The sequence below is a fragment of the Aquila chrysaetos genome, chromosome 2 (genome assembly GCF_900496995.4).
Source record: "Aquila chrysaetos chrysaetos chromosome 2, bAquChr1.4, whole genome shotgun sequence".
In the NCBI taxonomy this organism is placed as follows: domain Eukaryota; kingdom Metazoa; phylum Chordata; class Aves; order Accipitriformes; family Accipitridae; genus Aquila; species Aquila chrysaetos.
The window spans coordinates 39,138,534-39,163,345 of NC_044005.1; the positions used below are offsets into that span (position 1 = coordinate 39,138,534).

General features: G+C 51.1%; 1 protein-coding gene across 2 annotated transcripts in view; it reads left to right on the forward strand.

Annotated features, from left to right (window-relative positions):
* Positions 1 to 16,126: 16,126 nt before the first annotated feature.
* GALNT16 (polypeptide N-acetylgalactosaminyltransferase 16) overlaps positions 16,127 to 24,812 on the forward strand; it is an 80,348-nt gene continuing 71,662 nt past the window's right edge. Inside the window, exons 1-2 of one of the 2 annotated variants that reach the window (XM_030043125.2) lie at positions 16,128 to 16,415; positions 16,446 to 16,521. In XM_030043125.2, the coding sequence (XP_029898985.1) occupies positions 16,306 to 16,415; positions 16,446 to 16,521 (186 nt within the window). In that variant the 5' untranslated portion in view covers positions 16,128 to 16,305. Of the gene's footprint in view, positions 16,522 to 24,812 lie in introns of both variants that reach the window. The other variant, XM_030043116.2, reaches the window with a different exon arrangement.

Consider the following 24,812-nt stretch of genomic DNA (forward strand, 5'->3'; position numbering starts at 1 on the left):
CGGGTCACATTGCTTCCTTCCAAGCGCACTGAGTGGCTCCCCAGCTGCAAACCATCTGTGCTGCCCACTGACAAACCTGGAGGTGATAAAAACTAAAATATTTTAGCTAATCCATGGGCATTTAGTCCATGGGCATTCTGCTCCCATACACGCTACGTGCCCTTCAGTCACCCGCTGCCAGGACTGACACACAGCGCTTCTCTCTGAACTGCTTTAATTAATGTGTGCCTGCTCTGGATTTTTATAGCTCTTAAAAAGTAGCTGTGAGTGGTATCTTGTATCAGAGGGAGGTTTTATATCACTGCTGTGAAGCTTGCCATTGCTACCGCTGAGGAGGTGACCTTGGCACGTGTTCCCTCCCCTTCGCTCCTCACACTATGTGTTAGCACCACGCTTTGCTCTTCTAGTCAAATGCTTCAAAAAAGGACACCAGCCAAATGACGGTTTTTCTGAAAAATGCAACTTAGTAGCTTTCCAAAAGTCCCTGCTCCCTTGAGAAGAAATACAAAAACAAACCTCCAGACCTAAACAAACTTGCTAAGTAAGCACTCATTTTTAAAATCTCAGAACTTCACTTAGGGGAGACAATGGAGTCGGTAATCTCACCAGCCGTATTTTTCTATTAATCCCTGTGAGTTTGTTGGGGGAATTTTTTGGTATTTGTTTTTGTTTTTTCTTCCTGGGAAGTTAAATGGAACTGCTGTACAAAGAAACAATTTATGCTGAAACCAAGATGGGAAATACATGCCAGTAAAACCAGCAGGATTTTCTCACTTCTATCCTTACAGGACTATACTGACATCCTGAACAAAGATGAAGGAGGAAGCCTGGAAAACACAATCAACTTGAAGGGGATTCCAAAAGCCATGGTGTGCTGTGTGTTAGGCACACTGCAAAAAAAAAAAACAAACCCAAAACCAAACCCAAATGATCCGTGAGGGCAAGGATGGGAATCTAGGAGTTGCTGTGCTGGACTGAAGCCAAAGTCTAGTTAGTTCAAGACAATTTCTCTGACCTTAGTGGTCAGTGCTGAGAGCTTGGCTCTCCCTAGATAGTTTGTTTTTCACACTTCATATTTTCAGAGTGAAAACTGATTATTACTTTTTGTGGTAGTTTGAGGAGAGATAGGCAGAATTTTTCCAGCAAGTCTCCTATCACCAAGACATGTGGCAGAGCCTGCCTTGCTGAGGATGAGCTGTATGATCAGCAGGATTTAATTTCACCTTCCCCACTCTAAATACTCAGCAGTGAGTAGACTCACAGTGAGTCGGCTGACTGAAAAATGCCAGCTACAGTGGCCTCACGTGTTTCTACAGACGTGAATTCCCAAACTGCATTTAGGGTTTGAAGAGGGGGGAATGATACAACACTCCTTCAGTTTCCTTCAGAAAAGCTCCTGCGTGGAGGGACTGTCGGTTAGTTAACAGAGTATTTTACAAGGAAGAACTTCCAAGTCTTCACACGGATTGATCTTTGAAGTACTCTATTCTCTAGCTGGCTCGTCCTTTCTTTTAAGGATGGGAGATGGAGGGAGTAATGGTAAACATAGTAAGGGTGTCTGTGGAATGAAGCACTGGTCTTCAGGCAGATTTGGTGGTAAGCTATACAAGCTATTTTGCATGTTTTAATCCCAAAGACTTCAGTGCTGTAGATGTGCTGGCTTGATAAGGCAAAAAGGGCTTCTCCACCCTCCTTCCTATATTTGTCAGTGGATTGTGGTGGTAGTGACATAAAAAGATGTTAGGGAACAGCGTCAGAGACATGTAACCTGACTTCCCAATTACAGTGTGTGGCAGAGTAGAAACTCCCTCTACGCACGTGTGCTGCCCTTGCTGCTCTGCAGATTTGACATGGAGGAGACAAAGAAGGAATTCAGGTTGCTTTTGTGGTCATTATTGCCCCTGCTGAAACTATGCCTGCCCATCAACAGCTGCACTGTGCGAACAAAACCCTTGTGAGGTAACTTGATGATGAGCCAGCTGGGGAGATGGACAATAGCGGCAAGGAGACAGATGAGCAGATATCATCTGTTCAGGTTTGAGGAACACCGTGGCTGTGTCTTACTTAAATGTCAATGGTCCTTACCAGCTACGCCTGTTAATGCCCGCTGAGATGCATCAAGTGACCTATTTTCTGAGCTACTGCAGACTGTCTGAAGAGGACCCTCTGGATGCATCTGTCTCTGTCATGATAGCCAGAAATTTAGACCTTGCTTACATGGCGTTAATTATTATTTGGATTGGGGGTGGATTTTGGATGGTCTTTTTGTTTATCTGACCGAAATTTGATCTGATGCTGTCAAGGGGGGTGCAAAGGTCTGTCATGTGGTTATAGATCATTCCCCTGGCAATGAAGTGCTATAAACACCTCGAATCCAGCAGCTGTGTCCATCCTGAGGGAGCTGCACTGGTTTAATGCTGTCAGTATATTAAAGCAGTATGACTTGTGTATCAACAAGCTCCTCTTTCTTTTAACAGTGAAAACATGTATCGAGTAAATTACAATTTTTCCGACAACAGAGAATAAAAGGCATTAAATCTCTGTGTCCCCACCTCAGGCTCCTGGCTATGTGCATTTATGCACTGCTGGCAGCCTGGACCCCTGCTGCGAGCCAGCAGACTTGTACAAAGGAGCCTGCTGAGGAATTGGGCACTGGAGTGTCACTGAACCAAGGTGGGAGCTTGTCACAGCGCTGGGGGCCAGCCTGCCTCAGGAGCAAAGGAGTAAGAGGCAGTCCTGGGGAACAGAGCTCCTCCGCTTCTCACTTCAGTCGTTACGGTACTCACAATTTCACCTTTGGTTCCTGGTCCCCGTTAATTTCACATCAAGGACACCCAAAACACACGTGCCGAATGTAGGAAATGCATCACTGCTCCTTCAGACAGCTCCCATGGGGAAGTCTGTTCTTGTCGTTTCTAAAACCTCAAGTCCCTAGAAAGGGCTGCGGGTGCCCCAGTAGCTGAGCTCATGCCTCAGCAGGTGGGGCGGTGGTAGGGCATTGCACTTCAGGCGCAGCGTAGCTGGAAACAGTGTAATGGTGCTGGAAAAAATGGTTCCCAGAGGCAGCAAATAGTTGGGGGTGTGTGGAACAGAAATAGAGTGAGATTGGGGCATTTTAAGGAGACCAAGCTGCTGACAGGATTTTCAGAGCTGCAGCTGATCGGTCTTCAGAGAGGGGAGGAAAGTGCTTTCCTTAAGGTGTGTCTGTTTGTCCCACTTCTTCATTTCTGATCTCCCTGGCATCCATAAACTATTCTGAATCTCGCTCAAAGCTGCAAACTCTTGACTTCAATAAATCCACAGCAAAGCGTGACATGTGGGCTGAGGTCGAGAAATGACAAAATCAGTGGAGGCACAAAATCAGAAGTACCTGCAAACCCTTCTAGATCTCAATGCACTGGCTGTAGCTCATTTATTGACTTCTGCTCAGTCTGTGGGAAAAAAAAATGGGCACCTGGATGAATGTGCACAGTCTGCCTCAGTTCAGTCCATGGAAGGCAGTATCAGGTCACTGGTTCCAATGTTTTATTAGTGAAAGAAATGCATCTGAGCCAAAAATGAACTGCAAGTTTTGTTAGTTATACTGTAGTGGCCGGTGGCCTAACCATGCATGGAAATTTGGGTGAGCCCCAGTTCATGGTGAATGGGCAATGACTTGACGGTCTCATGCCATCACAAATAATTTCTGTTGCAGATGATTTAAAACAACTTCAGATTTAGATGGATATGGTGCTAGTTGCACCCCAGAAAATAGGCGGATCTTCTGTCATCCTTATTCCTCTCCCATGGTTCCCCAGATTCACCAACCCTCCGTTTTGTCCTGCCTCATCTGCAGTAAGAGAGCAATCTGCCTTCTGTTCTCCCTCTTCTTCCTTACATTACACCTAATGTTGACTCGCTTCGGTAATTGGATTCTTTCCTCTTTCCTGCAGGCTTGTCCCGAAGCAGCCAGGGCAGTGCTGAGTGTGCCCATGAGAGGAACAGCCTTCTGGCTTTTCCTTGCGATGCATGGGACACCTGGCCGAGGAATTCCCGGCTTTCCCCAGAATCGGTCCTCTGGCCAGCAGTCTTTTGTTGCAGCTCTCTCTGAGACTCCGGGAGGTTGGACTTTAATTTCCAGATCCATAGGACATTTTTCATTGCGATTCCCATTTGTCCTTGTCAGCTTTACTGGCTCAGACCTTTCATTTCCCACTTCCTCACATCGCAGAAGGCTGTCAACCTGTGTTATTTAATGACAGAAAACGCTTCTCTTCCTTCACTGTTGATTACATTCTCACATCATTGCTTATTCTTAGCTCTTTTTTTTGATCCAGGTGCTATGAAGAACCTGAAGGAGGAGAAGGCAGGAGGAGGGAGATGGGAAGAAGTGGAGCGTTTGCTCCTTGCCCATTAAGAATTGGGGTTTTTTCTTTCCTGAGTGTGGTGATTATCGTCTGTCTTGTTCTGCAAATCTCCATCCTTCTCCATCCATTTCTTTTTAACTCGGTCCGTCTTCCCTTGCTGTGTTTCACCCCCTCCTCACTGCTTTCCAGCCTCTGGTGCACGTGCAACCTGCTGAAGAAAACCCGTGTGTTTCTGACAGCGTCTCACCTCTGCTCTGCAGGGGGATGCACAGGATGGATTTGTCCCATAGCCATCATGTCATTTTGCACTTCATCCCTGTGTGAGCTGGTCATCAATCAGTGAAGGCCACCTCCAGGTTCAGGTGAATGCTAAGGCTGCAAGGGCAGTGGTGAGATCATGGCCACACAAATCTGTACTCGTTTCAGCCACGGGGCAGCCTTTAAGCTGGTTTCGTTTGATGCTTTCAAATCAATTTGAGACATAGCCCAAAGCAAGAGGCTTGAACTAACTTAAACCATCCTTTAAGCTGCTGTGGGGAAAATGGCATTCAGCCCAGGTCTGGAGGAACAAAGTCAGACGCACAGAAGCTGTCACGGCTGCGCTGGAGCAGGTCTCCGGCCATGCGTAAGGGGCATCTGGCAGCTGTCTCCAGCCTGCCTGCACGGTCCCTCCAGCCCCTCCAGTGGCTTTCCACTTGCTGGGCCATTTGCCGTGATGTGTCCTCAGAGACAGGCAGCTGAGAGGTATGAAACGTGGCTCTTCTCCTTATGGCCCCCCTGCTCAGAGAGTCTAATGAAATTGGATCTATGCTCTTGAACGACAAGCCGTCTTAAATCTGGATCTTGGTCTCGCCGCGAATGCTGGAAGAGGAAGAAATGCCCTGTGAGATGCTGTAAAGCCTAGACATGGGAACTGAATTTTGAAGTTAGGCTTCAAAGCTGACTTTCACGAGGGTGGCAAGAGTCGCCTCGGGTGGGCCAGGGCTTGGAGGGTACAGCTTCCACCACTGAGATCTGAGCAGCCGCCCATCTGGACAGAGCAAATCCCAAACACAATGAGGCTGCTTGTACGACAGCCTTCAGAGATGAATGAGGATATGATGTTTGGAGAGCAGGAGAATATTATAAAAAATAAAATGGGTCAAATCTATTGAAAATCTATTTTATCCTGGATTATCTTGAGGCGGTTGCAGAAGTCCCCAAGGACTGGAAAACTCTCAAAGCAAACCTGTCCTTCAGAGCTTGGCAGGGACCAAATGGCCCTATGAGACACAGCTGTTGTCTTTGAGCTCCTCCCTGCACCTGACGATAAAGGGAACGTGGTGCTCCCTTCCCTCTGCACTTGCTGCCCTCAGCTGCCTCTAGGGATGCCAGGTAGGGGAGAGCTGCCTCCCATCCCTGGAGACATGAGTAGAGGGGCTAATGCCACCCAGCCTGGGCACAAATGTGGTACGTGAGAGCCCGGTGTGTGTTTGAGGTGCTGTGATGGTAGGGCTGGAGCTGGGACAGAGCCTGCCTGGCTGAGCTGGCTGCTTGGAGCAGGAAAAAGCCAGGCTATGGAGCAGGGAAGGCCAGTAGCACGCTGATGCGTGGTAGCGTAACCGTCTGCAGGCTGAGGCTGCGCACAGATGTACATGGGGCTTTAAAGCTTGGGCCCATCGATATGGTTATTTTTGTCTATATAGATTTTACTGCGCTAAAATAATCTGTAAGGGTTCTTCAGTATGCCATTAAGCAGTATGATTATAATTGTTGCACAGAGCCTTTTTCATCCTCTCTCTGTGGGGAAAGGTATGTTGCAGCAGACACATTTGTAGAGAAATTACATGTGCAAGTAGTTATGTATTTGCTAGAGATGGTACATTTCTTTGATCTTGCTGTGACCTTCAAACAGAAATGGTCGGGCTTGCAATGGTTCTTGGCTCCTGTGGGAGGTATTTTCCTTGCCTTCAGCCAGCACCAGAGAAAGTAATGTCTGCTGCAAACTTGAGTTGGACTTGAAACTAATCTAAGGGTGTGAAACGTGTGCACACATGTACATGCATGCAGCGATGTATCTCTGCGTCTGAAAATGCTGCAGTGATACGCTGAGCATCGCTGCAGATGTGCAAGCGTTCAAATAAGAGTACCACTTCTACTCGCAGTGGCTTAAGCAGTTTCTCCTATTTCTCGCTCCTTTTTCTGGCTGCTGTGCTCCCACAGTGACAGCTCTTCGTTGCCAAGTCGTGCATTCAGGTACTGGAGACAATTATAAGGAAAAATGAGGGGTCATTTTTTAAATAGTGGAATTTCTTACTTCATAATTCCTATCCCCCCTCCTATGCGAAAGTGGTGGAGTTCATTTTGTTCAGCACTTCTAAAGCATTCACCTTTAGGGGGGAAAAAATGTTTGTCCTAAAATGTGAATATTTAAAGAATATGAGTCTGACCTTCCCCATTACAAATGTAATCTCTATTACATTTCTTTATTATGCGGTGCATGTTATAAAAATGGCTTCCTAATGATGAAGCACCTTGCCTTTCAAGGAGAGAGAAAAAGTCTGGAACTTCTCCATTGGGGAAGGGAAGGCTGGCTGAGAGGGCAAAAATCAGGGAGGCAGTGGACAGGGTGGATGGAGAATTGCCATGCACCAAATCCCACTGCTTGGGGACCAGGGGGGACTTGGTGACGCGTGTAGGAGGTTCTTTTACAACATACAAAAGATAAAGTGTTGTTGTGCAACATGTAATGAAGTGTTGGACCTTGGTGTCGCAGGAGGTGGTGGAAGCAGATGCTATCAAGAGGTTAAGAAGGTGATTATGTAAATATATAGGGTCTATTGCCATAAACAGATCCTATAGGGAATAGCAGGACTGCATCCCATACAAGAGGGGCGGGTATCTCGGAGGAATATGAGAGGCGTGGATGGCAGGAAGGGGCCAGGTTTATGAGTTCTCCCCAGGCAGCATCTCTTGCAACTCCTGCTGGAGACAGTGTGTTAGGGCAAAATGAACCACTGGTTTCACTCGGTAAAGTGTAACTTACGTTCTTGCTATGTCCCAAATGCTACATTTTCTAGCAGTCCTTTGGGATGTTTTGTAATAGATAGCCCCTGGTGTCAGGTGTGTTCATGGTGAGGCTGCCAGCTCGGGTACCAGCACTGGGGAGTTTTCGGAGGAAAACTCCATCCTCAGGCTTGCACTTCCAAATCTCCTTTCATTCTGTGGGACCTGATCTGCAAATCGGGGAGCACCACGTGCCTGCTACAGGACTCGGGGCTGGAGAGGGCCTGCAAGTGCGGAGATACCAAACAGGGATGATGTGAACTCAGGTCCCTAGCACAAATGCCCTCAAAACTCCTCATCACCTTCAGCTGGAGCCAAGTGCTCCCGGCACCTCGCAGCATCAGTCTAAGTCAGGCCTGCTGCCAAGGAGGTTATGTGTACCTGTGCTGAGATCCCAGCTGCCTTCAGGGAGGTGGTTCCTGCCAGTGCTTCTCTCGCCACCCCGACTGTCGTCGTACTTTTTGTGCCTCATTAATTCTGGGTTGCGATATGGCGCAGGTCAGCCTGGCTTTCTCATCCTCCCACGCTGCCTCGGTGCTGAACCCCAACGTGGGAGAGAAACACTGGGTGCTAATGCTGAAGCCGTGACAAAATGAATTAGAAGGGCCGAGCAAGGAGAGGTAGGTATGTCGCACACAGGCTGCTGACCCGTCCCACCGCTGGCAGAGGCTGGGGGCTGGAGTTGTGCAGAGATTTAATCGCCAAGTCTTGCCAGGCAGAGCTGTCACTGCTGAGGGTTTCTCATCCGAAACGACCGGACCTGCATGATCCCAGTGCAAGGGGTTCCCGTGCTGGATTACTTTATAAAGTCATGAGAGGACAGGAGCTCTGTTTCTGCAAGAGCTTCAAAATAAGTTAGTGGCGCTTTTGTAGAAACTTAGCAATACCTGGGTCTTTGCTTAAAGCAATCGCAATGGAAAGGGACGCTGCCAGGCTCAGCCTGTGTACCTTATTCTTAAATCACAAATGGTGTCACATTGATGGAGTTGTCTGTGCGTTGCCCCGTGGAGTGCCCTGGTGTCTTCAGGCTGATGTAACCGCTTGCCGGCCTGCTGCAGGTCAGCAGTTTTTATTGGTTGCAGTTCCACCGGGGGCTATCATTTCAATAAATATTCTTGCCACCCTCGAAGTCCCCTTCACCCACCTCCCTGGGAGTAAAGATGTTCCTATATAATGCAGACGGAAAAGGTAGGAACTGATAAATCTTTAATACTGTGTTGATCTGCCTGGTTCTTGTGCCTAACAGTACAGGGATGCCTGATGTCCTCTGGACTCTGTTTTTTTTATATACTCTCCAGTTGCCACCTGGAGATGGATCTTGATCCCGGCAGGCAGAGGTTACGGGATCAGGCTCGCTGCAGGGGCACTGCAGTGCCTCTGGAGTTGACTGATCCGTGGCTCCTATTTCTGGCCTCCCCTCAGCCTGGAGTTTCTCACGCCTAGTGCCAGGGCTGGAATGTTTTGGAAAGTTTTCCATTAATTATCTAGGCTATTTTGAGTGATAGAGTTTCAAAAATAAATACATTACTGTGACTTTTAGGAAAGTTAAGCATTTTTTTTTTGCACTTGACTCAAACCCAGTCTGCTGTGCTGTGTGCAAGCCCCTTTTATGGGGTCTGTGAGAAACTGGGTAGAATATTTTTCACAGGTTATTTCCCAGATTGTCATGTTTTCATATGGAATTCCTCTGTAGTGGAAGACAGGAGTTTCATCATTTTGCCAGATGAGCATTTCAAGCTGCTTCTGCTTTGCAGCCAAGAGGACTGTTACGAGCACTAACCTGGTAGCTACACTGAGCTGTAAAATCTTTGAATTTCTATGAGGATTAAATTGCAGTTCAGGTCACAGTCGGTGCTGTGGTGGGCTGCCAATAAAGGAGAGCAAATTGTTGTCAGATTGTAATAAAAAGATTTTATTGTTAATTAATTCTGAGCACCAGAAAAAGCGCTACGTGCTTTACCATAAAGGTGGGAAATAAATCCATGTCCTAGAAAAGATGCAGCAAGGAAGAGAAGCAAATGATTTGGGGTGAGAAAAGGAGATAAGAAGTGGTGGTAGGAGGGAGAGCAAAAATTTATATCGGGCTCATAAAGTGAATCAGGTTGATTATAAGTGGATCTTCTAATTAATAAGTTGCATTAATATGTAATTATTACTACTTAAATATTTATTCTGTTTCTACACTTTTTTAAAAGATTGCATGATGGCTGCATGAATTTAGAGCATTTTTTGGTGCTGTTGATAGCTCCTGCCTGATTCTGCCATAACTCCAGTCCTCACTAAGGCTGCATCTAGTCTTGTGGTGGCAAACAGGTGGGTTACCTGGCTCAGAGAGGGTTAATGGCACCGTCTCCCAGGGGGGAGAGAGGGGTGTCCTGAATCCCAGCTAACCATGTCTGAAGATTTTCCTGGCTCTTCCACACTGTCAAAGAAGATTCATCTTGCCACTGTTAGCCTTTCAGTGGCTGTTTTTCTCTTTGTACTTGAAGAGCACAAGTGTGATGTGGAACTGTTAATTACAGCTTATTGGGAATTCTTCTCTATGCTCTCATTTTCATTAAAAAACATGCTCATGAAAATAATGTTAAGGTTACAGTGACCTTAAACTAGCAGTTAAGACGATGTTTAACTGTACAACTGAAAGCAACTGAAATCCTGGTTCCCAGTTAACTATATGCTATTTGCCTTAACTTGACCCTGAGTCACTCCCTTCCACCACCTTACTGTTTGCACACCGGCCAGAAACAATGACCCAGGAGGTATTTCTGTCCTGGTCAGCATATATACCACCCTAGGCAGCTTATCTTCTGTTAAATTCAGAACTAATTGGCATCCACCCTCTGTACCTATTCCGATTGGGCATCAGGATAAATTAAGGATGGAGCCGCTCCCAGGGGAGTGATTTGTCTGTCTGGCCTGTTTACGGTGCCTGTGGCCGTGGCATTGGTGGTGAAGGGCTGGAGACTGCCTGAGCAGGATCTAGCTCTAGGCAGGGCATGAGCAAGGCAAGCTGTTGGACTCGGTGCACCTTGTAGTTTCCCAGCGGCAACTGAAGCCAAAGATGTGGAGGACATGACCCGAGGCACAGCAACATGGATTTTCAGAAACCCACACACATACCCACTCCCTCTGTCCAGCATGAGAAAGTTTCTTCAGACAAGGGGAGTATTTCAGGCAGTTTAGGAATTTGGCCAATGTAGATGAGTAATGCAGATAACATTTTTCTTTTTCTTTTCAACAACCACGTGGTGGAGGACGATGGCACACGCTTTGCCATCTTGGCATTACGGCAAGGATAAACATGTCTTGGAGGCTTACAGGGGTATGATTTGGATCTGGATGAAGAGCACGGTGAGATGCTATGGTCAGACCATCAGAGGGGCCTTCCATCCATTGTGGGGAAAGGATTTCAGCTCTTTCTGCCCATTGGGACAAACATTTCCCCTTCTCCCTCCTTTTCCTGGAGTTTTCCTGAACTGAAATTGGGGATGAGCTTTGAGTCCTCTCCCTTCGATATGTAAATCGCTTTCACCCACTCCTACCCACCTATTCCTGACCTGGAAGCAGACCATTGACCCTGCTTGGGAAAAGACCAGGAGCTTCACTAGGGAGGATGGGTGTCCAGCCCAGGGATGGGCCAGAGGAGGAGGAAGGAGCCACTTAGTAGCAGCAAGTTCAGAGAAAACCACCCTGAGATGTCTCGCCTTCTCCCAGGCACCCTGTTCTGCCCGTGCAGAAGAGGCTCTCTGAGGAGTGGTCTCTTGTGAAAAATCCCTGAACTGAGGCTGCTCTTCCCTTGCACAACGCAGCTGGGAGCCATGACAGAGGCTTAGCTAAGGAAAGTGTCAGAGCTGTCTCAGCTGTGTCTATGGATGGGCTTTGGAATAAGAATTATAAGGAGGAACTCCTGCGGCTGGAGGGCTATGGGGAGCTAAGCTGTGTTCATGTCTTTGTCCCTTTTGGCTTCAAAATGCGTGACTTTCTGGATCTTCAGTCCGTAGCACTTGGAGCGAGCAGGCAGGAGCAGAGCTAGGTGCGCAGTACTTTCACGCGAGGCAGAGCTCCGCTCCCAGTGGCTGCGGGCAAGCAGAGCTGCCTCTCCCTGAGCAAGTCCTCTCATCCCAGCGGGATAACATGCCACTCTCATTTCGCTCTGGAGCATGACCTGCTCCAGCCCCTGAACCCTAATGCTAGTTTTCTTTAAATGTTCTTAGCTAAATTCTAGACGACTTTATTCAAACTGTTTCCAGAGTCTAGACAGTCCTTATGTTCATGTTTCAGATGGCACTTCCATGCCTGGAGGCCACAAATATAGCAGACCTGATTTCTCAGATCAGAGTCGTGCTAAGAAAAACCTTTTGGCATTCTCCAGATGTTTCATAGTTGAAACTCAGCCACACTTCATTTTGTCTGAAGAGAAATCTGGACGATGCTTGTCTTTTCACCTGCAACAGAGATCTTCTCAATTTTATCTGGGCAAGTTGGGACACCAGATCTGTTCTCCTAGATGTTGTTACCAAGGCTGTCAGCCACAGACATAAAAATGGCTTCTCGAGAGCACGTTTTAATATCCATGGTCCTCAGAGATCTCTTTGCATTGAAGGTGATGCTGATTAGGGCCTTTGTGATTACAAATAAAATAAGGTTCTCAAACCCTACGTAAATTTCCTCTGTGTAGCTGGTCATATTCCTCCCTCCCCATTCTGTGATTACTCCCTAGATTACTCACCAAATACTTCGTCTATGCTCATGTTAAAGAATCAGCCACCTGGATCATCAGGGGGTCCCTTATATTATTGCACTGTACGAAGTTTGTCACAAAATAAGAAAAGACTTAACTCTAACATGGAACAGCTATAGAGGAAACTGAAAAAGAACAAGTGTGGTGGTAAGACGCCATAATTCTGCTGTGAGGTTTGTATAATCTTGATTTCTTTATTATATCATGTTTCTCAGGTCACTTCTCTTAGGGCATTTATTGAATTAGCTGATGCTTTTGCAAAGATCAGCAGTGTAGTATTATCACTGTTAATATTCATTGTACATCTACGTTGCAGGTTGTGTTGAGATCTCCGTGCCAGACTGCTTCTGGTACTCTTGTACTCTCTGGTGGGGCTGGCTCTAATATCTGCATGCAACGTTGCAGCTTACAGTATAGCTGTACTTGAACAATGTATATTGTCAGAGATCCCTGTAGAAACATAAGGTTAGAAGTGTATTGCCTTTGAAAAGAAAGATGAGATTCCGGAGCAAAGCTCTGCAGTCAGAGGTGAAATCATTGCAAATTCTGGCTGCAGAACACAGGACCTCGGGTACCAACAGCTTGGACCCGGGAGCTAGTCATCCTGCAGTGAGGTATTTGGGCCCTGAAGATGAAACATCGCTGTGGAGACACTTTCAAAGCGTGTGGAAGCCTGGTGCTGCAAAAGTACGTGCCTTTTCTGCTGGAGCTGTGCTGGAGGTCCTGCCTCCTTTGGGTCAGCCGGCCCCAGTGCCCCTGTCAGCACTCCCTAACCCTTTCCAGCTCAAATAGGTCCCAAAGCTTAGGCAATGTAAATAATGGGTCTCTGCAAATCTGGCTTATCTGAGCTGAATTGGGTACCTGCGGGCAAGTGTGAGCTGCTCTGCCAACAGCTCTGAGGGTGGGTAACTGGGTGCTTTTGCTGTGCCCTTTGCTGGGGTCGTGGGTTAGAGCAGAGCTGCGCTACCCCGTGCTCTGGCTGCGTTTCTGCAGGAACGACGTGTGCGTTCTGGTCCTGACTCCTGGAGGGACAGGGGAGTAAAAGCGACTTTCTCCTGGGAGAAAGACCCCTTCAACTTCAGCTTGTCCTTCCTATATCAGAGCTGACTTCTCTGTTCGGGGCTCTGCTGAAGCTTGCCTACAGAGCTCTCTGCTTGTTTCTGACACTTACCTACAGGCCTCCCCTTGGAAGGGGTTTGGGACCTTCAAACGAAAGGGTTAAAGTATCTGGGTTGTGCTTTTCTTGTAATTAACGAATTGATTTAACGAAGGAAAGCAGTGATTCTGTGCAGGAGGGTTCCTGTCACTCGTGTAAGTTGCCAGCAGGCCACATTACCCAGGTAGTACAAGTAAACTCAGTTTCTGGGTGTTCTGTGCTGTTTTCTGAACTGCTGGCAAGGCTCTGGGAATAACAGGATGTGATGGGGGCAGAATAGCAAAGAGGGCTCGGCGGTGTGTTTTGCAGGGATGAGAAAGCGCCGCTGAGAGCTTGGCAGCCTCCTCTCCAGGCGCACGAGCCCCTTAATGGCAGAGAGCACCCAGCGGCGCGCAGTCAGCTTTCGGGACTTGTGCGTGTAAGGTGCTTCCAGCGACGAGGGCCAGCTGGGTGCGGGCAGCTGCCCGCTGAACTCTGCCGCGGGCAGTGCCGCCCTGCCCCGTATGGCTCTGCTCCCTTGCTCACCCAGCAGTGCTTTGCACCCATTTAGCATAGGGGTCGATGGCTGCTCCGGGCAGCGGGGGGGAAGGCTTGGGGCCAGCCCTAAGAGGGTGAGCCTGTACTGTACTATGGACAAGGTTCTGGGATTTATCAGTAGATGGCAAATGTTCGACTGCACTTGCAAAACTGAAGTGGTAATGTGAAAACGCAGGGCTCTTCCTGCCCTCGTTCTGCATAGGGAATAGAGTGCAAGGTGTCTTTGCCCAGAAGGTGGTATCTACTCTGGGAAGGGAAGAGTGCTCAAAATTATCTTGTCCCTGGAGAATCTGAAGAGTCAGGGAACTAGGTTTTTTCTGAGCAGAAAAGAGGAGATGCTGGGCTGACCTTGCAGGGAAGTGTTAGAGGCTTGGCGGAGGCTGAGATGCTTGTGGGGTGGGGATCTCCATCAGGATGATTGAAAGTGGTGAATGTGGTGCGGGGAGGCAATTGTGGCAGCATGGCAGCTTATAGGGTGTGCTAGCAGGGAGGGCAACGGCGGAAGAAAATGAATGACTGCAGTGGAAGGGGGAAGCAGCTCTCTTGGAAAGGCAGGAGAAGGCCGTCTGCTTAGTTCAATTGTTGGGGCGGAGGGTTTTCTCCTGTTTCACACACACTTCTCCATCACCGTTTGAGTGATTTGCTTTTTTGTAGTGAATCTCACAGGATGGTGAGGAAAGACTAAGAAGGAATCAAGCAAAGTCTGGTATGATCTGCACAGTGGTAACAAGGAGGCAGCGTATGGTGCTGGCTCTGCTGTCACAGGGACATGAATGTGTCTTTTTCCCGTGTCTTTCCCTTTTCCGAATCCTGGATACAGCTCCTCTGCCTCTCTTCATGTCCCTCTGCAACCCAGGCAGCTGCTGGATCCAAACCCACATAGGACAGCAGCTGCCCTTTTTTTGTAGGACTGTGAAAGAGGCTGAAAACAGTGGGAGCCCAGCTTCCACAGGTCACTTGTACCACTGGGACAAACATGGACTGGGCAGCTTGGACTAATTATGTTTTTGTTGATCCCTTGGAGGACTTTGTTTTTGCCTGGAATGCCTCAAACTTCCCCTTGCCGCTGGCTGTGAGCAGCCGGCCTGGGAAGCTGTGGGTGGTTGATGGGTTATTGGGAAAGGTACCTAGGAGGATGTAAGGCGCTTTGTAACACTGTTCTGCATCAGGAGTGCAGTGTGCTTTGCAGGGAGGTTGGTGCGGAGCCATGCTGCAGCCCTGGGAGGCGGTGGTCCTAGCAATAGCCTTCTGCCCCGAGTGCTAGCACAGTACAAGTCTGACAGATGAATTTCATACTGTGCTGCGCTTCAGGAAACGAGCGGTGCGCGGGTAAACCTGAAAGGGCAATTTAGCAGGGCGGGTTGTAATTACATTTAGAGGGATTTGGCCAGGAGGAAGGTAGGCAAAAAGTAATTTGGAAGCCCTGCTGCCATTTTCTGCGCTGTAATTCAAACCCTCTAATCCCCTCGTCAGGTGCCTTGGAGGGACCCGCATTCTCTAAGCACCCATTTTCACTGGTAGAGTTTTCTCGGTACCTCCTCCCGCTCGCTCAAACCCTTAAGCCCTAGCTGCACAGCAGCTGCGCTGTGCCCGAACGTAGCTTGTTTTCACAACCTGGATGGTGCGCTGCCTAGGCTGCGCGCAGGGCTGGGTTCAGCGGGCTTTTCACCGCCACAGCCCCGGCAACGCCCCGTAACGTGGAATCGTACCGCGGCCGCCCCTCCGCCGCCACGCGTCCCCTCCCGCCGGGCTGCAAAGGCCCCGGTGGCCGCAGCGCTCGCCCAGGCGCCCGGCCCGTGTGACTGCCGGGCGGCCCTGCGCAGCACCGCTGGCTGCGGGGGCTCGAGCCCACGAGCCGCGGCTTCAGCGCTTCTGGGGGCGGGCCCGTGTCCGCGGAGTGGGTGCCGAGGCCCCGCGTGCCGTGGGCTGCCGCGGGGCACTCGCTGGCCACCTGCCTCACGGCAGAGAGAACCGCGTGGCGCTGGGGCCACCGAGGGCGGCGACCTGGGCTAGCGGTGCGGGAGGGCGGGCCGCCGCCTCACCCGCGTCCCAGCCGCTGCTTCGCGGGGCCGAGCCCGCGTCACCCACCGGCCGCCACGGGGGGGGGGCCCGCCGCCACGTGCGAGCACCCTCTTTCCCGGGGCTGCCACCCCCTCCCCGCTTCAGCGGGAGCGCCGGGCGCATCCTCAGCGGCACCCACGCAGGCAGCCGCCCGGCTGCTCCCCCCGCCGGCCACGCCGGGTGCAGGAGGAGGAGGAGGAGGAGGAGGAGGCGCGGAGCCCTCCGCCCCCTGCGGCGGAGCGGGGCGGGGGGGGGGCGAGGCGTTAGGACCCGGCGGCGGCTGGGCGGCGCGGGGCCGGGGCCGGAGCCGGAGCGGTGCGGGGGGAGCCGCCGCGCCGCCGCCGCTTCTCGCCTCCTTCCTCCCGCAGCCGCCCCTGCCCGTCGAGGCAGCGCTCCCAGGCTCCCCCGGGGCGCTCGGCATGAGGAGGATCAGGGCCAATGCCATCGCCATCCTGACCGTCGCCTGGATCCTGGGCACTTTCTACTACTTATGGCAGGACAACAAGCCCCGCTCGGCGGCCGCCGGCAGGTCCGCCGGCAGCGGCGGCGGTAGCAGCAGCGGCAGCGCCCGGAGCGGGCAGAGGGCGGCCGGCAGGCTGGAGCTCCGCCGGGAAGAGAGGACCATCCCCCTCGTCGTGAGTGAGCCGAGCATCCCGCCCTGCCGCGGCGGGGAGGGATGCCGGCCGGGGGGAGCCGCCGCCTCGGGCCGGGGGGGGGGCGAAGGGGAGCGAGGAGGGCTTCGCTTTGCCTTCGGGTTGCTTTGTATTTATTTTAGCGTTCGTGCTCGTCACCATGGCAGCCGTGACACTCCGGGAGCAGGGTGGGCAAACCTCGGGGGAATCGAGTAACGCCGTGGGTAAAGTATTTGCGAGTTGTGTCCCCGCCGGCTCGCCCGGGCTCTGCCTCTCCGGCTGAGAGCGGCTGCCCTTGGCCGAGGAAAAGGGGGGGTGAAACAGCTGGGAGGTTTGGGGCTCGCGGTCGAGAGGCGCGTACGCACATATATCTACACGCGCATATATATATATATATATATATACACGATCACAGGTTTTTCCCATCGGGACCAGATAAGAGCCATGACCTCTCACAAGCCCTTCCTCCGGCCAGCTGGGCTCCGGGCGTCGGGCCGGGGGATGCGAGCGGCACTCGCTGGGGGGGACTCGCTGTGCGGCTGGTACCAGCCTCTGCCTCGGCTCCCTCCGCTCTGCTGCCAAATGGGGGACCTGGGCGCAGCTCAGGAGTTTTGTCTGTTTTAAGCCAGAGACAGCAGTCTGCGAGTCGGGCTCAGGCTAGGGTTTGGGCAGGGTGCGAGACGGGGGGAGCCTTCGGGGCTCCTTCCTAAACCCAGGGGTGGTAGTGGTGCCCTGATGTGCTACTGCAAATTGGCTTTGAAAGCCCCCAACCTCTGCCCAACCTGGGTATCTGTGGGCTCAGTAGGGTGACAAAATCGAGCTCCTGACTTAAGGATGTGCTCTGTCCGTGGAGGAGGTTTGTTCTCCTTCAGCCTGTGTAATAGCATCAATAAAGTTCTCCCAACTCTCTGCAATAGCTTCATAAAAAATAAACAAGCCCCTGGAGCAAAAGTGGCCCATCAGTACCATTCCCGGGAGCGATTGCTGAAGCAGTCCAGGAACTGCACTGTGTGTCACTCTTTGGCTGCAAATCCATTTATCAGCTGGTTACGCACACATGGAAGTGAATAAAAGCAGCAGCCTGGTCGGAGTTGGAGCAGGGGCCGGGTGCTGGGGCTCTCCGCTTCCCTCCTTGACTGGCACTGGGATTTTTGGCCTGTGCCTCTCTTTTCTCCACCTGTAAAGTGGGGGTGGCAGGTGCGGGTGTTTGGGAAGCTGCGTGAATGTTTGGAAAATGCAGTCAGAGCAGCCCCAGCCCTCAGGCAGCAGGGTGGAAACCCTTCAGCTGAGACCCCGGGCCATCGCTTGCAGCTGCCGAAACTCAAAAGTCAAAACCGAGGCTCTCGGGCAGAGCGAGGATGTTATTTGCTGCTCCTTAGGGCCGGGGGCTGCCAGCAGTTCAGGTTGCTCTGCTGTGAGACCCTCTATGGAGGAGGACAGTGGAAATGAATACGGTGCCTCCCGTGCGAGTGCTGTTGTTGCTGTAGCCCTTTGGGCGTGCTGGGAAGCGCTCTCAGGCTGGCCAGGGCCGAGTTGAACAAACCGAGGATTCGGAGCGCTGCTGCCTGTTGGATTCCACCTTAGCGGTGGGGGAAGCTGCCCCTGAGCCCCTGATTTCTTGCGCGTGCTTGAACATGCTGCTCTGGCAGTTTTATTTCTCCGTTCCCCTGCTTATCCCTTCCATTTTTTTATTGCATTTACTTTACTCCCTCTCGGAGGGCTTGTGAGGTTACATGAACCCGTATCTGTCTGCCAAGCACCTTAAAATCCTCGGGAGGAGGATGCTGTGGCAGTGCTGCACGTTGTTATATTGCTACCGTTTGGGGGGAGGCGGTATGCACTCATGGCTAACCACAAAGCCTCTCGTTACGAGCTACAGTGCTGTGCCACAGCCGCTCCAAATCTGGTCCTGCTCGCAGAACGACGTAAAGCATCCGAGTTCTGCTCCATGCCTGTAATCCCTTAGCGGGGAAAAAATAATCATCCTTTGTCTCTCCTGTCCCTCCGTAACTGGGATCCCAAGATGTGCCAGCCCCCCCCGCCGGGTAAGTCCCGGTCCCCCTGGCAGGCAGCGGCTGGGACGAAGGAGGACCCTCTCCTGATGCACCTGACAGCGGGGCATGGTGGAAATACCACATCCTGACCTGCCACGATCTGTTTGCATAGAGAAGGGAAACAAGAGGGGTTTGTGGTGTTTGGGCTTCCCCTCGTGCATGCGGAGCGGTTTCCCGAGGGTTTGGTGGGTTGCCGTCGGAGGCGAGCTGGTAAAATGCAATACGTGTGCCGCTGTAACTACGCGGTGGCACGGCTCTCGGAGACCCTAACGGGCTTTGCTGCGATGGGAGGCGAATAACGAGCCGTCCCGGTCGCAGCCCCTGCCCGCGCTGCTGGGGCAGAAGCAGGGAAGCAACCGCAGGTGGGCGCAGGGTGGGAAGGTCGGCGGGGGTCTGGGGACGGCACCCCCCACCCCGCAGCGGGGGGGCATCTAGCCGGGGTCCGAGCGGTTGGTCTCGTGGGCCGAGCTGAGCGTGTGGGCCCGCGGGGCTGGTTACGCGGGGGCTGTAGCTGCGCGAGCGGCCCTCGGCACGCAACCTTCTCTGGCTCCTGGGTGCGCGGCGGGCGGGCTGCGGCACTGCCCACCGCCCTCTCCCAGCCAGCGCGGAAAATGTGCCATTTCAGCCGCCCCACTGGAGAAATGATGAATCTAGAGAAGCGGCTGTCCTTTTGCCACGCAGAGCCCTCAACCCTGAGTTCATTCCCCACAAAATTAGATTACTTGACTTGATATATAATGGCAGTCTTGTGTAAGAGGAGGCGTGCCTACGCTCCGCCTGCTTCTCATCTCCCTTGGCCTTCTGCAGAGCCACTGAGACAAGCTACCCATTTTGATCCAGCTTTTGGTTTCCTCTGCTCTGCACGAGTGATGGTGTTGCAGTTCAGGTTTGGGCTCATCTGCAAATAAGGGTGACTCATGTGACTTACGGGTCTCTGGAAAATATTTTTTCAATGTTCTAAAATTGGCTGCTTTTCTGTCTGGGAAAAAGAAAAAAATCTTGTCTTTCGTGTGAGCGAGTCCAAGAGTTCTGCTCTTGCGTCTATGCTGTGACATTTCAAATCCCAGGCAAATGAAGGTGAATTGCAAGGGTTTTAAAAATTGGAGTGCTTTCTGGGCTTGTGGTTTTTTTCTTTATTCTCTCTCAACGCGAAGGAAAAAAATCATCTCGGAAAAAACTATAGTCAATTGCAAGTCTCAGCTTGAAACTGGTTTGTTATTTGTTGACCTCATGTTTATTAGCACAACTTTAAACTGAAAACCTGAATGTCTGATTCCTGGAGTCAGCAAGGGAAATCTTTGGATATTAAAGTTGGGGCAGGGGGCTTTCAGAGATCAATGTCCCAGAAATAGCTCGTTCATTTATAGTGATCCTCCAGATCCCTGCTTTATATCCAGAAATCTTGACATGTGGGGTCTCTGCAATAGCCTCTCCCCAAACAGGTCCTACAGATGCTTGAAATAAAAATGCAGAAATTGGTAAAGGTCAGGGCTGACTCGGCGGCATGCCGAGCCCCTGCATGCTTCCCCTTCCACCCGCCGCGGAGGGTGGAAACGCGGTGAGTACCACAGTCCTCGGAATGCGTTTTTTTCTGTGGAGCACAGCAGTTTTGTATCAGTTAGGAGGAGCCCTGGCACCTCTTGCAGTTGGTTTGTGTTGGGTGTTTCTGGAGGATGTACTTCTTCCCAGGGCTCTTTTCTGTCCCTCCCAGGCAGGAGGTTGCCTCCTGCTCCTTGGAAATTTCCCGGAGGCAGAAGCTGTGCTATGTGTCTTTTGGAAGGACTTTGGCATCGTTTCCACACTAGGTATGGGCGGTTAATCATTCACCACGTGCTGCTTGTCTGCTTTAGCGGGGCGCTGATGGGCACAGCCCAGGACTCTCTTCTCCCGCCTCTAAAGATTGTAAGGTGGGAAGCTCGCCCAGCATACCCGTGTCCCAGTGAAGAGAGCAAAGCCATCGCTGTCGCGTGGGCAAGGCTAGTTAGTCAGAGGGGTGGCTGGTAGGTAGCTTAGAAGGAGGAATTTTGCTGTTGGCTGACTGTGAGCTGAGTATTTGTTCCCATTTCCCAGTCAAAACCTGGATGTGAGGCTGCCCGCGGGCTTCTCCAGCTTGCTGACCTCTCTGGGGTGGTAGGAAAGCAGCAACGCACCTGGAAGATGGAGACAGAAGAGTATCGTTAGTTAAATGCTCCGAATCATGTTAGGCTAGTGCCCGAGTGCGCTTTGGAGCAGGTATGTGTCTCTTATCTTTGTCCTGCCAACTTTTGTGACCTGTGTAGCTCCTCTGTGACCCCACTAGAGCCTGTTTGGCAGGTGAGAGACCCCGTACTGTAATACTGGCTCAGGCTGCCTGGGCTCAGCTCTCCTGGTGCTCCCTGCCTCTGTGCTCAGCCATGTTAAATGAGCACCAGGGAGGTGAGATCAAGGCGTCCTTTTCCCTTGTAGCAAAGGGTTTCTAAACGCTCTGCAAACAGCGCTGACCTGAGCGTCGCCTGCCTGTGGTACGACAGCGAGCGGGAGACTTCTCTGGGACACGCTGCTGAGAACGGGAGGTGTCTGTAGGCATCGAGCAAGTTGGTGAGGAAAGGTGTCAATCGTTTGGTTGCCCCCTCTCATTTAGCCAGAAAACAGGCAGTGGCTGGGGTTTACCTGCTTCTCTGAGTAGCTGAATTGCTGAGTTTAGCCACGCTTGTATTTGTCACCGTGTAAGACCACGTTGATAAGGTGCTCTTCAGACCCTGGTAGACTTAACGAAGTTGGCCAAACAGCGCGCTCTGCTGCATTTGCTTTCTGTTGCCTTTGGCTGTGGGTATCTGAATCCTGCGGAGGAGGTGCCGGCTGATGTTCACCGTTCGTCCACGAATCGTTTTATTCCCATCCCTTCGTCGCATTCCCTCTGTGTGCAGCTTTCGGGGGATGCTCTTTCCCTCACAACAGGGATAAGCTGCAGCTTTCATGGAACAATACCGTTTTTCAGGGAGTTGTATCCCACGGGGCTCCTGCGTGTGTGCCTGCCCAAAGGCAGGTCTTGCAGCCTCGGGGATGTAACTCTGGGAACTGAGGTGGATCCTAAACTGAAAAAAAAATTAAACAAGAGGGGGAAGAGCACTAATTCCTTGCATTGGCATATTGTCAGGCTTGTGAAGTACGGGTTTGATTTCACATCCTGCCGTGCCGTGGAGAAAGAAGGCCTAATATTTAATGAGATGCCACAGCTCATTTCAGCAGCCTCCTTACCGTTTGACCTCTTACCAGATTGCTCACTCTTGAGTCTCCAGCCTTTTGGGGCAAAGATCGGGAATGTGGCTATATAGGTTTCTTTCTGCTCTTACACTGGCCGGCTGTGTGTCAGTTTGCACAGGCATGAACGCAGCACAGGAGGCTGTATGGACTCCCCAAGGCTGCTGTGTAAGCCAGACCGCCTCGGCTGCAGGCAGCAGCAACTCGAGTCCGGGGAGGCACGGTGAGCAAGCCGGTGAAGTCCCCGCATTCAACAGCTTATGAAATGCTCTTGTTTTCTTAAAACATCTTCTTCCCTTCAAATGAAAGGAAAAGTGAGGGAGACTTGGGCTCTCCATCCTGCCAGCCTGCAGAGCAGCTCTGCTCCCTGTGGCTCTGCGAATATCTGGGGTGCTGGAAACGAGATGGAAAAGAAGCTGCAGGTCGTAGTGCCCGTGCTTTTGTGGGGGGAAGGTGCCCCTTCCAAGTGCTGGGTTTGTCTGTGCTGTTCAGCGTGGCCCATTCCGCTGCCAAAATCCATCACCCGCCTGGCTCTTCCCTGCACCTATATGGGCTCTGCTCTTCCCAGTTTATTTTGCGGGGGGTGGGGAGCAGCCCTTAACGCTTGGGGTTTTGCGGCAGCTGTTCCTGCTGTGGCCAGACCCCCGCAACGCTGATTTTTTTGGATCTCTCTTATGGCAGATGAGAGGCCTGTGCCAGCTCCTTGGGAAAGGATGACTTGATAACTATTTCTCCAGGGGTATTACTGCAGGAGGAAGATTCAGTGACAGTTTGACAGCTTAATATTTTATTTATGGTGTTTATGTTTTAAAAATGTGGGAATGAATGCTGCTTGCCTGAATGGCAGAAAACGATTTTTTTATTTAATTGTCCCAGTGGCCCATATGGTGCATTAAAAAAATAAAATAAAATAAATGGTTCACAATAATAATAAAATCCGGTTGGCAGCACCGGCCTTAATTGTTAATCAAAGTGATGAGGTAGCTGGGGCTTGGGGAGCGTGGCGGTCTGGGCAGCCTGGGACGGTGTGTAGAGGTGTGGGGGGTGAAAGTGCAGTGTTCCTGAAGATGATTTTTTTTTACCAGAGCCTTTCCATTAAAGAAGTGGGTGAAGCAGCTGCAAGTTGTAGCGAGCTGAAGCGTTCTTTCAGCATGCAGCTGCTTCCCCAGTTAGATTTGTTTTTGCATATACAAAACTGCCCTAAGATTTAAAAGCTAAAAATTTAGCAGTGTTGGCTGGAAACAGAATCCTGAGAGGCATCTCAGGTCGCTGTTTGCGTGGTGAAACTTGGCCCAGGCGCTTCAACCCCGGGGCAGGTAGGTCAGGAGTCACTTGAAAAGCAAGGGGAGAAGATCTGTTTTTGTTTCAGTGGCACCAAACTGGGACTGCTCGTGTTGGAGCGCTGAAAAATGACTTAATTATTCCTGTATAAAAAACGTGCAGCGTAGCACAAAGGCGATGAAATAAACGGAGACGAACATGCTGGGGATGAAGCTCGTGGGTCAGCAGGCGACCCTGGCTCACCTGTGCCGTGCACCGTCTCCCTTCTGCAGGGATAGCCCCGGGGCAGAGCACGGCTGGGTGGGATCTCTTGCTCTTCCTTGGCTCTCCCCAAGGAAGGGAGATGGGGATGCCAACTAGGATGCCAGCTAGTTGTTCCTGTCCCACGGCATCTCAGTGACAGTCCCAGGATCTCGTTCTCTCTTCCCTGTTTCGGTGGCGTACGCTGCTCCCTTGTGCTCCTCCAGCCCTACGTGCCAGCTCCTGTAGTAGGGTTGTAGGCTCTTTGGGGCTCGTCGTGTCAGTTGTCACTGCTGTTCTGCCCGTACAACGCCTAGCACAGAGGCCATGATTCACAACACGTCCCGTACTATCGCATTAAGGTAAAGACATAACTAAAGTGAGACCCACGGACTGAGAGTTGAGCTGGGTTACTGGTTGAGCTGCAAACTCATCCTCCTTACAGGCTACTGTGCCTCAGTTTCCCCAAAGCCTAAAACGGAGATTTTATCTGCTTCACCGGGCTTTTGGGAGGCTTAGCTTGCAAGTTTTGTAAAGGGCTGGAGATGAGATAACTTTAGCAAAACGTTTGGTTGAGTTCCCCCTTTGTATACCTTTGAACCAAGAATGAGATGAGCAGAAATGCAGTAGGTCAGGGACGATCTGCTGCAAGAGGAAGATGTTAAAGGCACAGCACAGGCTGCTCCATGCATTGAACAACAGGATTTACGAGGAAAGGCTGCGTCCTACCTGCCACTGTCTTTCGCTGTATTTTTGTAAGCACATATTCTCGCAACTATGAAAGTGATAAAGGACAGGAGGTGGACTGTCCTCATCAGATTTCCAGGTCCCAATTGTGCTTGTGGCTGTGGAGACAGTGAGATATATAGGAGTATGTTTCAAAAAAAAAAAAAAAAAAAAAAAAAAAAAAAAAAAAGTTTAAAAAAAAAAAAAGCAGTCTCTTGGGCCCCATCTTTCCAGAGAAATTACTCATGTTGTGATATGCTTTAAGCATGTGGGTAATTTCTCAGTATTGGTAGAGCCTGGGTTTCTGATAGGCAGCTGCGTGCTCCCTTTGGAGCTGCTTGCTTTTGGCTACTTCAGGGGGATTGTCCTTGCAGAGACCTGCCTCAGCTCCTCCTGCGGTGGCAATGCAGGTCCCGCAGCACTGTTGGTGTCGAAGCCCCGTGCTACCCTGGAACACGAATGAAGCTGCCGTGTGGGGCTGCCCCCGGGCAGGGAAGCTGTTTTGGCCAGTCGGGTGATGCTTGGGTGGTCGTCCTACCACGATGGAGCGGTAGGGTTGACTTTGCAGTTCAGGCTTCAAGGCTGCCGTGGTCAGGCTGGGGTAGTGCTCGAACTTCTGACTCCGTTATAGCATGGGCACTGATGACATTCGGTCAAAGCTGCAGAAAATGATCTCCTTTAACCTCTTGTTTTCATTCTCCCACTTGCCGAATTTTTCATCTTGTAAGCTGAAACGTGGTCCTTGTGAGGAGG